Genomic DNA, 13,812 nt, shown 5'->3' on the forward strand with positions numbered 1-13,812 from the left:
CTGTTCTATTGCTAAATAAGATGTAAAAGATGATCTTCACATAAATTCGATGTCATCCTAAGTTGCGCTAAGCTGTTTCAAGTTTTTATTGGCTACTGGCAGGCTAGATATTTATTCTAACCCTGAGCAATTGAACATCCTCACTCTGTCGTCTTCCTCCGGTATTTTCTGATCGTATAAATTTCACTTGACTTTGGCTGCCTACAGTAATTGCTTTTTACTACAGGCTGAAATACGATTTACGTTCTTACCCTGTTGTACTAACAGTGTTATATGTAGACCTACTGAGAGAGTAGGATTAACTGGTTGGCTGTTACTTTGGGATTACTGCTTGCAGTCACAGTGAACGCACGTTCTTTCTGCACACTGTAACGTAGTTTTCTGGTTGTAGGACTACGCTGACTCTTTCTGTTCACACATGTATTCATTGTGCATTTGCTGTGTCATCACACTGAAAGAGCACATGGGTTTGCTTTCTTGGGGCATTTCATGGTGCCATTCAGAGATGTGGGCTGGCTTTTGTTCAGTTAATTTCTTTTGTCAAGCTGGTGCCTTTTTAGAAGACTGAAACCCAGTTCAGTGGTGGGAAGCCACTGGCTATAAACATATTCATGAAATGCTTTGGATAACTCATGGAGGCATCTTCAGCTTTCTTCCAGAAGCAATTTTTCTTTTGAAGTTGAGCTTCGAAGACTTTGGTTTCATCCTATAGACTACTAGTAAGTTGTAGTATTTAAAAAAAAAAAAAAAAGGAATAGGATTGTTTTATTACACCATAGCTTTGAACTCTCTTTTAGTCCCAAAGAAAGAGAAGCCTTGTTTTGGTTTGAGTGCTGCTCAGAGGGAAGTTACCCCAAGGAGAACTGCAGTCCGTTGCGTTAGAGATGATTTTATTTATTCCTTAGAGTGAAAGATTTGGGGGGAACGTCTACTAGCTGCTCTGGATCTCTGCATGTAATTTGCATGATAGACTCTACAGATACACGTCTCTAAATATTTTGTTGTTTGCCTTGAAGGTTTGAATAAAACATGAGGGCTATTGGTTAGGGACACTGTTCATCCTTATTGTTGAAGAGTCATATTGGGCAGAAGTCACATAATATTAGCCATATGACTGGGATGGGGGAGGAAATCTGCACAGTAATCCAGTGGCTAAACTGAAGGTGGGCAGTCATTAAAATCTTGTATTTGTCTCTCTGGGCTCTTCTACCGAGGATGACTTTGTTTGTTTTGTGCTGAAAACTGGCTTAGTGAAGCTGGGAGGAAATTTTCCCTGATGCTAGTTTGGCTAAGGCACGACGAGCTTGGAGTTTTTGGTTCGTTTTAATTCATGTTACGTCTCAGAAAATGTACAAGTGGATATAACTTAGTGGTGCTCCAGAGTGGCTGTTAATATTTACTAGCATGCTTATTTACAGATGAAACACAATTGCGAGTTGTCTCATGGGAAACTGGAGAATGGCGCTGTGGCTCTTCATGGCTAAGGAGAGAACCTGCCTGCTGCATTTTCGTATTTATCAGGGAATGCTGAAGTGACACCATCTTGGTAGCAGGATGTAGAATTTGGGGACAAGACCATCTGCAGTTGATTCATTTCACGGTCTGAGCCATAGCTTAGTCTATCACTTGGAAGCATCCAAGTAATTTGGACATTATGAGTTATTAAGCAGACAGCTTTCCTCTGAATTAGCTCAGTGTGCAACTGCTTGGCTTGTGCTGGTGTATTTTCTTTTCACTTTATTCAGAGAGAGCAAAGGAGCTAGAAACACTCACTCGGGAAGAATCACAGCCACGTAGATATCACTGTGCTGGTGGCTGACTAATTCCAGTTTGGCATCTTTTTTTAAATACACAACTGTTGTATGCAGCAAATTAAAACTGAGGGATCAGGCTTCCTTGGCCCAGATTTTAATGCTGACACTTCAAAATCAGTCTGCTTTGTCGAAAGCCTTTCACAATTCTTTCATGACAGAAGTATTGCAGTAGCTTTCTGCAGTGTCAGATGTACCCCAGAAATATGTTACCGTCCGGTGAAAAGGGCTGACCTATCGAAGTAAAGCTGTTTGTTCTGAACACGGTTATGGTGCGTGAGTGAAAATAAATAACCTGCATGATCTAATTGTTGTTTTTTTTTTCCTTCACTCCTAGTGGATCTCCTGGGCCTTCTGAAGTGGCGATCTAATACAAATCTGTTGCAGCAGAATTTGAAGCAGTTGATGAAAGTTGATGGTGGTGAGGTGGTTAAGGTAACAAGTTAATTTCTTTAGAAGTAAATTTGGTGTCATAATTTTGCTGAAGGCTGTATTTTGAGGTACTCATTTTTTTTCTTTTCTCCCCTCTTTAACCCTACCGCACATACTTGCACATTAAGAGATATCTGGCTGCAGTTTAGCCTTCAGGATGCAAATCCCCTTCTCTTTTCCCTCAAAGACCATTTCAGATGTTAAGTAAATTTCTAGAAATGCTTTTTTTTGTTTGCTTGTTTTAGCACTTTTAGCCTTTTTTTAAAAAAACATACAGGTACTGGAAGACAAAGGCTTTATTTTTTTTTTTCAAGATTAAAACGTCTTGGAATTATCATATGGTGATATTTAATATATTTTAAATATAAGGATGTGGAATGCATGCACCTTACTGTGTGCTGCTTGTAATTTTTTAAAAATCATTTCTCCTGAAAATACTTGGCTGAGCCAAGGTATTTACATTTGCCAAGGCCACTGAGTGATTGCAGGGACCTGCATAAAGACAGATTTATTTGTGGAAAAGAGTAGGCTGAGACTTTATTGAATGTGTTGTACTAAATCAAATATAATGAAGTGTCAAAAGATGTACTGTGCTGGGGACAGATGACCCTTAAGGGCTTACAGTGTTTTTACTTCATTTGGATTTTAATGTGTTTAATAGAAGCATAGTGAATGCCTCATCTTGAAGCGACTTAAAACATCTGAGACTGCTGGTAGTGTTCTTTATTGAGTGTGGTAAATACAGTGTCTCAGATGTGATTTGTTTTTCGGGAAGGTTCTCAGTTCTCCCTGCTGCTGCTTTGTTCTGGATCATTTGATAGCTAAAAACTTGACACTGATACTGGGTTCTGACGAGCGTTGTCATAGTAGTGTCATTTGTAATTTTCACTCGTCTCCAAATGACATCAGCGAGCACACAGCAGATCAGTACTTGATGGATACCAGTGATTTTAGAGGCATCAGGATGCGGCACAAACAGGGCTCAAGCAAAAGCAGAGTCAGAGTGAGTTCTCTGCTGGCACGTGCTCACCCCTCCGTCTCCCCGTGCTGCTGCAGGACTTGTACAAAATCTTATCTCCCCCTAGTATGTGGGAGTCTGAGCAGAACTGGGTGTGTGCTTAGTACAGAAGCGTGAACACTTAATACTGCTCTTGTCACCGTGTTTCTTCATTTCAGAAGACCGTTGTTTTGCTTTGTCTCTTGTGATAACATTCAGAAAACTACCTGGTTAGTAACTGTTCCCATCTATTCTTGCAGCTCTTTTGTCCTTCCTATTTTTAAATGCCACATCAGATTCAGGCTATGTATGCTAGAGAAAATACATTTGATAAAACATATCCACGTTTTCTGTTAAACTATTTATTTATTTTTAAACTCCAGTACAACACCCTTGCCTAATGGTATTCATACAGCGCTAAGCAGGGATCAGCCAAGTTCCTTACTCTGCAATTAACTGCTTCAGTACTGTATGGAAGCTGTAGCTGCTGTCTTCCTGTAACAGAGGCACTGTCTTGATCATTTGTGCAGAGTCCATAGGATGTGAGAGAATAAACTAATATTCCAGAACTTATTCACACTAGTTCCCTACCTGAGAAGTTTTGCTTTCACTGCTAAAACAAAAGCATCCATCCTGTATCCTTCTTGCTGTCACACGAAGTACTTGTAAGCAGATTTAAAACTTGAGCTCTACCAATGGAAGTCAATATGTGATGCCTAGACGTGAAACAAAGACTCGAGCAGTCACTGCACGGCTGTCTAACAATCCTGTTTTCAGGAGAGAGTTAGCCAGGCAGAGGTTTGGGTCTGGTAGGACCCTTCTCTTCAAACTGAGACAAACTCTTTCTGACAAAGCCGTACTCTTTCCTTGTGCCAAATGTGCTTAAATGTACTTTATTTCCGTGAGTACTTTAATTAAACAAACGGGACCGAGAAGGTTGTAACATTTTTCCCCAAATCCTGTAATGAAGTTGTGAACTGGTTCTGCCCCACAGCTGTGGTCGGCTGCAAGCATTTTGACTTCTGTTTTATACCTTCAGAGAGCAGTAGCGTGAACTGTGGCTTCGCATTTGCTTGTTGTGAGAAAGTTTTTTGGCATTCAGGGGTATGTACTGAGCTGCTAGATGGAGGTTAATGCCTGAGATTTAACTCTGGGTTTAGAAGGTAGCCCAGGTGAATCACATTTGGCCTAGGAGATTCATCGCACAGAGAGAAGTCTTTAAGGCAGGCAGCTGGGAGTCCAGGTGTTTTCCATAGCATACATAATACCTCCTTGGGGTTGCAATCTCAGGAAACAACTCCACGATGCTTGTTCAGACATTCCTCTCCACCTGTCCTTTGTCTCGTCTATTAGATTAAAAAACAAAAATAAACAAAAAAAACCCACGGTTTTAGGATTGTTCCGGCAAATCTGTCTCAAACAACAGTAAGTGGAAGCCTTTCTTTCAACCAACCCAAATACTGACCATGGCCGTGTCTGCTCTCATCCTGCCTCGGGGGAGCCCGTGTTGTTTCTGACAGCTGGTGGGAGAAGATGCTCAGAGCCAGACCCTGTGCTGATCAAACTGAACGTGTTCACGACTAGCTACAGTTCACACCTAAGAGACTTGCTGTCCCTGGGAAGAAATGTTGTAATTATATGTGTGTAAAACAGCCTTTTTCACTCTGCTCAACTTCTGTCCCCTGCTGCTAATCTGCTTTTACTCTCGTGTTGCGCAGGTCAGGGCGCCCAGCCACCTGGCTAGCGAAGACTTCCTCGGGGCAGGGATAGAGACCCGTAGGTGTAGGGCTGGGGCAGAGGGTTGTGTGCTCGGTGTCCCATGCCTGCATGTACACTCTTCCTTGAAATTCTGGGTCTGAGTCTGTGCAGCTGTGGAAAGCAATATGCTCTGCACTTTTTTTTTTACTGCTCAGCTCAAAGCTACTGAGGATGACTTACTTGGCATGAGACTGAGTTGCTTGTCTGGTTTGTGCTCTGAAACATGAGTTTTCAGAAACTGCATGATCCAATTGACTGTTGAAACTGAGTTTTGAAATGTTTTGGTCATCTACTATATGTAGATTAAACTTTTTTCTTTAGGTACCAAGTGTGATTTCTGACCTTTTTTTCCCTATTTTTGGGTGGTATGGATGTATAGATAATCAACTAAACGTTGTTTTTCAGCAAATTATTTTTAAGTTTTCCTTTCTCAGCTAACTTCTGAAAATGTCTTGCATAAAATATAAATGAAAGCAAGTATGTCTGTGTAAACCTCTGTGAAGTCAGATTTTCATTATTCCTCTCAAGTGTGATGACCTGTGTATTTATTTGTAGTTCCTTCAAGATACATTGGATGCACTTTTTAACATAATGATGGAGAACTCGGAGAGTGAGACGTTTGACACGTTAGTGTTTGATGCTTTGGTAAGTATGTGTTGTGGATAGACTAAAATGTAGATATTATAATGTTGAATAAAAAAATACGGTGTGGATACTAGAGTGACATTTTTGCAATGAAGCAGCATTGGCTGTTAGCTAGTTATTGTTTTGGTTAAAAATGCATGGAAGGTTTTTCTTATATTTGAAGTTTCAGATGGACTTGATTGACAAGTGTTTGTATCATGTCATCTTCCCAGACAGGATGGAAGCAATCGAGTCCAAGTATTTTAGTGGTTTAGCTGCAGAATTTATGACAGAAACAGCAAGTTTCTACTTGGGAACAGAAAACTTAGTTTGGAACAGGAAAGGAGAATATAAATACATGGGGAGGATAATCAAAAGCCAAAGTCTCTCTTTGTTTCTAATGTTATTACAGTTACCTGAAAATAGTGATTGAATGCACAGAATTAGTGTTTTGAGGATAATGCCATAGTTATGCTAATTTTTCAGGTATTTATCATTGGACTGATTGCTGACAGAAAATTTCAACATTTTAATCCAGTTCTGGAAACCTACATTAAGAAGCATTTCAGCGCTACGTTAGCCTACACGTAAGCTTTCAAAATTATTTTTTCACACTGGGGATGTAATGTGGCTTGCACAGTAATTTAGTTACTTATTTAATTAGGAATTTGCCCATAGAACCTGTGGGGTAGGAGCTTCTCAGAGAAGACTGGATGTAGTATGTCTTTCTCTTTTAAAATAATAGTAATAAAACGTTTGTAAGAAGGAAGTCTTGATTTTCTTGTATTGCAGGAGGGGGTAATTGACTATTTCAATAATTGCTTTGTAATAAAAATATTCATAAGCAATTCCCGGTTGTACTTGAGAAAGTAAGTGTCCATTTAAGATTCTTCAAATCTGTGCTGTTTGGTGCATTAAATTGATGTTTTACCCTGTATCATCTGTGTTCCTGTCACTTTGGGGAGGAAGTAGAGAAGAACAAAGGTCTGTTACTTTTCCTGTCTTAAGTATTTCTTGGCAGATAGCTCCTTTGCTGCTGCTGTTCGTGTTGGAGAAAAATACATAATGGATATCTTTTTGGTGTTGGGAGGAAAAAAAAAATCCAGACAAGCAAACCTGCTGTGCATTTTGCTGTTATACGGTCTCTATTATGTGAGCAGAAATGTTTGAGAAATATTGATTTAAAATAGCGAAGAAGTTGTGCCTTCAGTCACATCTTTGATATTCCATTCACTTCACTGAGCTACGGCTACTTCTGCTGCCTTCGTGTGAAGCGCATCAAGGATGAAGCATCCTGCAGTATCTGGCTTTCTTAGCAAGAGCTTTAAGGTGGCCTTTCTGCTGGCAGGCAGGGCGGGCACCTATCCCTTCTTTAAATGGAGAGGTGTAGAAGCAGGTTTACACTTGGGGATGCTGGAAGAGCTTACAATTTTGGCTTAATTTGTGACCGTGGGCTTGACAGATCCCTGCCCCCTCCCTGCCTTTTATTGCATGAGTAGAGAGGTTGCACTGAGAATATGTAGGTGGCTACCTGAAATTCTTAAGCAGCTTACTCCTACTAAAATAAATGCACATGTAACAAGATGTCTGTCTACGCGATGTTTTGTGTTAGTGATATATAATGTTGTACTTACTTTTAATGTGCGTGTTGAAACATGCGCCGTAGCTGGAAGGACTTAAAACAGAATTACTTGTTCTTGCATTTTAATAGGAGGTTGATATTCATTAGAAATGACGTAGTCAGAATGGTATTGTTTTAAAAATTGTATTTCTTCCCAGTTTGTTACATTTTAAAATGTGGAATAACAACTTCCCAACTGCTGCCATATCAATTTGTAAGAAATTTCACAAATTCTACCCTAAAATCCATGGGCAATGCTATGTCGAGGGGAGTCCTTGACTAAAGAAGAAACTCCTATTTTAAGTGTTTTAATTTTAACAAGGCGTTTGTGTTTAATCTTATTAATTTGACTGTTACTAGTAATTGCATCTTTATAATTGGCTATTAACCTGAACATCTTTGAATATCCAGCATAACATAAATCTTATCGAGACTTCGTGTTGCAGGTATGTTGAATGACATTATGGTCTGTGTTCCCGCCCCCAAGACCAGGTTGCAGCTAATTACCAGCAAAAGCAAGAACACAACATGTGTTCATTAGTTGCATAGTTAATTTTGAAGCTTGGAGGGCACGATTTGCAAACATATTTTTTCTTCCAGTCTCTCAATGTTGCAATTTTTGTTGTGAATATGCTTTTGACATCTTTCTTTTTGTGTTTGTGTATTTAACCAGAAAACTGACTAAAGTTTTAAAAACGTACGTGGATAACGCTGAGAAGTGTGGTATCACCGACCAGCTTTTTAAAGCCATGAAAGCTTTGGAGTACATCTTCAAGTTCATAGTCCGGTCCAGGATATTGTTCAATCAGTAAGTATGATGAATGCTGAAAATACCTGTATTTCTGATTGGATATCCACTTGCTCAATGTCGCACTGTTCTAAGAAGTACGTTAAGCTGTTAGGGTTTGTTTTAGGTGATGCTTAGTGCGTGAGTGAGCCTGCCTGCCTTAATCCTGAACCCAGCTGCATCGAAAGTAGTAAACAGAAGAAATGTGTATCTGAAACAGGTATTATAAATAGCGTTGTAGTAGTAAAATCGTGCTGTGTTGTAGCTCTCTATAGGCTAGATCACTAAGAAGTAGCACTTGACAATGTTTTGTTAACTTAAAAATTAACTGTGGTTAATAATTGTCTGGTATCGTGACCGAGAAGTTAAAGCTACTCAGTAGATGTGTGCTCTGCCCTTGGTCCAGGCCTGGGCTTTGCTGGTGGCTTTCCTCACATGGCTGCAAAATTCTGGGTTGACTAAAGTACTGAAAATACTGCTGCTTAAATGAAAAACATGTTACAGAGAAACCCCAATCACCTTGGAGCATCCCAGGCCCCGCAGCTGCCAGAGCAGAAATAACCTGTTGGAGGCTGGATGCAACTTGCAGGGTTACATGTTCCCAGTACAAAATTCAGGTTTTCTTCAGAGCCTGTGAGCAAGAAGGGAAAGTGGAAAGAAAGAAGGTCTGAAGAATTTATCTTCTGCGTGGTGATACTATTTCAGATGAGAGGATCACTTGGATTTCTACAGTGTACATATCAGGGTAGTAGAGGCTGCTGGGGAGGCAGGGGACTCCTGGAGGGGGTTTCCTGCTTTGTGCCCCATTTCCCACATGGTAACGTGCACCGCAGCTCCCCGGGACTTCTGCAACAAGGTTCTGCCCATAAAGTCAAGTATAAATAATTACTAAGTTAATTTGGAAATCAGTACTCCTATACAGAAAATACAAAAAAGTTACAAACAAGTTATCTGTTCTTCTTAATTTAGATTCAGTCCTTTTACTACTTTTTACAGACTGTACCAAAATGATTACAAGGGGTTTATGTAGAGCTCTGAAGTCACCAGCTCCATCAACCTTCCTGTGAATTACACAATGTAATTTACTTCTTTAAGATTCCGGCTGTGATATTCGTAAAATACCGAATGCCACTTACACTGTTGGAGGTCCTACAAATCATTTTAAAAAAGAAAAAAATAATTATCTCTTGCTGCAGATTAGATTTACAGACAATATGACCCTTTAGTATTGGCCATTGGGTTTTCTCCTGTTAAGCACTAATTCAGAGCACTTCAGCATTGGGGAGATGCAATTTTCAATGACTGGGGATTAATCAGAAAAGCTGCTGAATGTTGAATGGCACCACAATTTGTTCTGCTGTGAGACTGAAATCCTGCCTGAGGTGTGTGATTGAACTGATGATAATGTAGAAGTGTTCTGAAACATCATTAGCATTTTAGTGAGAAATCTCTACAAGCAAACAATCTTTAAAAAAAAAAAAAATTACATATTTTTAACCTTAAGATAGAAGTAGGCTGAATAGATGCAACATTTTAGAAACGTGACAGTAGGCAAGCTTCAGGTCTGGGTAAATGTGTGAAAGCCTGGTTCACTAATTAAAGCCTGATGGCAAATCCAGTTGTGCAATGTATCAAGGTTTTTAAAGGCAAGATATTGTGAACTTCAGAAACATCTTTTTGGTCCACTCAGAGGATTCCAGTGGCAATGTAGCACATACAACGGTCTTAAAACTTTGAAGTCAGTGGTGGAACTGTTGACTTGGTGTAATAATGGTAAAGCTGCAATGTTTTTTATGTATTACCAGGTGTATTAAATAAACGTATGCTAAAAAACTGGCAACAGAAACATATTAGTGACTGTAACTTGTTTATTTTTATTACTTTCCTTTCTGAATCACAAAGGTGTTTGTCTGGAGCATTCTGATTTATTCAACTGTCAAGTTTAGTTACTCCTTTTATTAGTATTAGTTCCCCCTCTCCAGTGTGTTCAGGGGAACATGGAAATCCATAATTGAAATAGGGAGTTAACAAATAATTTGTACTGTATAACCCCCCAGCTTTAGCACAACAAAATAACAGAATTTAATAATTTTTCTGTAGCACGTGTTTCCCCTGTGTACCAGTCAAATAGCTTTTAATAATATCTGTGGCTCCAAAAGGGTTATGATCACAGCATTAGGAATGATATACGTTGGGTTCAGTGCAAAGCAGCAAGAGCATCCTGTTCTCCACATTTATTTTAAAACTGTATGCCCCTTCCCTTCTGTAACAGGTGGTCCATCAGGAACTTTTAATTACAGCTTAATTATTTTCAGACCTGAAGAAATCCTATTAAGGCTGTACAATAAGGTGCCCGCGGTGCTCTTTCTGAGCTGCACACCATGTTCAAGGCTCCTTTCTTGCTGGGTTTAACCTCAAAAGAAAATGGAGGAAAATAGAGGGGAAGCCTGGTGGAGCTGGTGCAAGTCCAAAGGGCTTTGAGGGCCGCTTGCTGCTGGCTGGGGCTCCTGGAGGCAATCAAAGATGAGTGGGTAAGCCAGGAGTTAAGGGAGAAAATCCATCTGATGTGTACCAAGGCGACTTAAGGTTTGACCTGTATTAAAAGCAGTGATGACTGGGTTTTGGTCGTGTTAAGTATGTGTAGCATAATTTCATTACTCTGAGGTTTATGAAACCGAACAGTCTGTGCGAAATACAAGGTGACAGCCCTTATGCGAGTCAGTCGTACCTATTGCCAAAGAGGAAAAGTAAAGAAATTAAAAAGTAATCATATGGAGCTAGTGATCTTCTCTTCCCTTTCCATTTTGTAGTGAGAGTGATCTCATCCTACCTCTGAACCCCAAATCTTACTGTGTTTAAACACTGAGGAGTTTCAAAATTATTCATTCCTATGCTGTACTGAACCAGCGGAGCATGAGGGTACCAGGTTCTTTAGCTTGGTCGCTCCTTTTTTTCCCCTTTCGTGTTACTGAGGTATCCCAGGGCAGCTTTATCCCCCCGAAAGCATCCGGCAGGGAGCAAGCTGACAGAGCACTGCACTTCTCTCTGCAACCCTGCCTGAAGGCGCCTTGCAAACTGTGGGTTAGTCATCTTGTGTATTAAGGGAATGAGAAGGGAGATGAGTTTCGTGTCAGCTATCCAGAAACCAGAGGTGAACCATTTTAACTTCAGTCCTCTCTTCCCATTTGTATTGAGTATCGAGGCAGCAGAGGGTTGATACGTCTTCATCCTTTCACAGAGTTTAAGGCCGCTCACCTTAGGCCCCTGGTAGATTGTAATGACTGCTGGCATGTCTGGGTGCTTTCTGGTTTCCGCATCGCAGAGCTGCTTGGCATCGGGCCTGCCAGACATCTGCTAGCTCTTGTGCAGCGTGGAGGAGTCTGTCCCGCTGCTGCGTGGGCACGTGGAATTGGGTCACCGCGGAGAGATTCGTGGTGACGTGAAGGCATAAAGAGCAATACTGAATGTGGCGTTTCAGATAGGGAGCTTCAAAATAAAAATCTTTTGTTATTGCTGGCCCAGCCTGGTCAGTCTTTCTTTAGATTTCTGTGAAAGACAGCTCTTGGTTCAGTGTAGAAACATGTAAACGTTTGTGAACTTAAATAAAAATGAAAATAAGGTAATGCAATGAATTACCATCTGTCACATGAACAAAATTTTAAAAATGTATTTCCGTTTTCAGCTAGTTCATGTTTATGACACCCGATTATTTTTCAGGCTTTATGAAAACAAAGGGGAAGCAGACTTCAGGGAGTCCTTGCTGCAGCTCTTTAAGTCCATCAATGAGATGATGAGCAGCATCTCCGACCAGACTGTCATAGTGAAGGTATGTGGAGGCCTCCAGCTTGGCTTTATTTTTGCATCCTAAACCATAATTAGGTGTCTGATAAAGCATCTGCGTGTATTTGTGCCCAAATGTGTATTTTACCTCAAATATGGTTAATACTTAATGCTTCTAATGAAGGGTCTGTGACTGTCTAAAGAATGTGTTTCAAACAAGCAACTTGACTTCATTGCTGTAAATGCCTCACTTTTTTTTTTAAAGGGAACTTAGGTGTTAAATGATGTTTCACATATTTAACTCATGTAACCTTATCTATAAGGGATTTTTAAGATAACATGTTTAAGATGCTGGTGGCAGTGTAGGTCGTATCCTTATGCACTTATTTATATCCTAGGCTGTTCAGGAACTTCAACATAGTATCTTAAGCCCTAGTACATATTTTTTTTTTAATATAGAAACTCCATCCCCACCCCCTCGTGTTCCACTTTTTTCTCTTTAATATGGTGCCTACTTTTGGGAGAGTTGGCTGGCTCATGGAATTGGAAATGTGGTCTCTGACCTCTAATGAAAAGGCTGTTAATATCACAGAGCAGAAGCATTAGATAGAAAAATCTACCAGTCCTATAATTTAGAGCAGTTGGAGGTCAGTGTGTCGGTACCATACTCTTTTAGTGAATCTCTTTCACTATGAAAAAGTATAGAAACTGTAGTAAACACACGTTTGATAAGATGCATCTTGTTGTTCTCCTTGTGATTCCCAAGAGAATTTATGAAAGATGCAGCTCTTGACCCAGCTGTGCAGAATCAGTTGGAAGATGATCAGAAGGGGACTAAGAACTGGGGTTGGCTGTGGGAATAGTTTGACTCTTCTGCTCAGATGTGTAGTGGCTATGCATTAGGAAAAAAAAACATATAGCAGCTGGGAGGCAAAGAAAAACAGTGGCAAAGTACAAAGTCTGTGCAAAAGGCGCCTGTTGAAGGAAGCTGGGAAGTGTAGAGTGGGAAAACACCCAAGTCAAAGCCACAGATCCTTTGTAGCTGAGTACGTACGGGTCACAGGCTAGTGGTATCATGCTGAGCACACAGCGAAGATACTGGGAAATAAAGCTGCCGAGTTGGAATATTTTGGTTTGCAAGGCAGAACTCGGACTGCAGCGTCTGATACCAGGTGGGGTACTGCGTGGTTCAGGAAAAGCGCTCTGCCAGCGGAATGAAGATGCAGTGATCCTGAATGGAAATTAAGTTGAAATTGTGCACTCCCAGTATGCTACCTGATGCTCTACCAACAGGGTGTTTTCAGATCGGGGATCCAAATGTCAGATTTATTTTCCTGCAACTCATTTGTGAGAGCTACTTCAGGAAGGCAGATGAATGAGATTTTTTTTAAATTTTCAACAGCATTATACCACGAGAGGGGAAAAAAAGTCAAAAAGTACCTCCCAAATTAACTTTGTATTCACCTGGGCTGCAGGAAAAGACGACAAAGTTCCTAGCAAAGGCTAGAGAAATCACACAACAGCACTGTCTGTCCCAGTCTCTGGTGTTTTACATCCAGATCTCTGCAAACTTGTGCAGAGCACACCTCCTGTCTGCATTTGACTACATGAAATAAATACACTGGTAGGTGAAGCAGCGACAGCTGAGCGTGTGTGAGGCTGCCTGAGAAGTGTGCTTGTGCGTGCCTTTCAGAAGCCTCCACAACCTTTCATTCATTATTCATTCGTTACTTTCATCTCCTTTGGACTCTAATTACCTCGCTCTTAGAATACGTAATTGTTAGTATTGGCTTTTTGCAGCTTGCGAGATTGCTTTTATTGTGTTCAAATATCCACAGAAGCACTGTAATTCTTTCAGTAACCAGCACTCCGTGTTTCTGTTACAAAGAATAAAATCATTGAATAGGGGTATAATGCGGTGGTTTCGTTGTTGTGTGGTGGGTTTGGAGGAGTGAGTATGGCTTCTGTAAAGAAAACTGCTTGGCAAACCTGTGGAGACCTG

The 13,812-nt window shown here is 40.4% G+C and overlaps 1 protein-coding gene across 4 annotated transcripts in view; it reads left to right on the forward strand.

Moving 5' to 3' along the window:
• DOCK1 (dedicator of cytokinesis 1) overlaps window positions 1-13,812 on the forward strand; it is a 281,002-nt gene that overhangs the window by 50,811 nt on the left and 216,379 nt on the right. For all 4 annotated transcript variants that reach the window (XM_083844832.1, XM_083844833.1, XM_083844830.1 and 1 more), the window contains exons 19-23: window positions 2,149-2,246; window positions 5,554-5,643; window positions 6,109-6,209; window positions 7,917-8,051; window positions 11,748-11,856. In XM_083844832.1, the coding sequence (XP_083700958.1) occupies window positions 2,149-2,246; window positions 5,554-5,643; window positions 6,109-6,209; window positions 7,917-8,051; window positions 11,748-11,856 (533 nt within the window). The remainder of the gene's footprint in view (window positions 1-2,148; window positions 2,247-5,553; window positions 5,644-6,108; window positions 6,210-7,916; window positions 8,052-11,747; window positions 11,857-13,812) is intronic.

Source organism: Anser anser, assembly GCF_964211835.1.
Source record: "Anser anser genome assembly, chromosome: 7".
In the NCBI taxonomy this organism is placed as follows: domain Eukaryota; kingdom Metazoa; phylum Chordata; class Aves; order Anseriformes; family Anatidae; genus Anser; species Anser anser.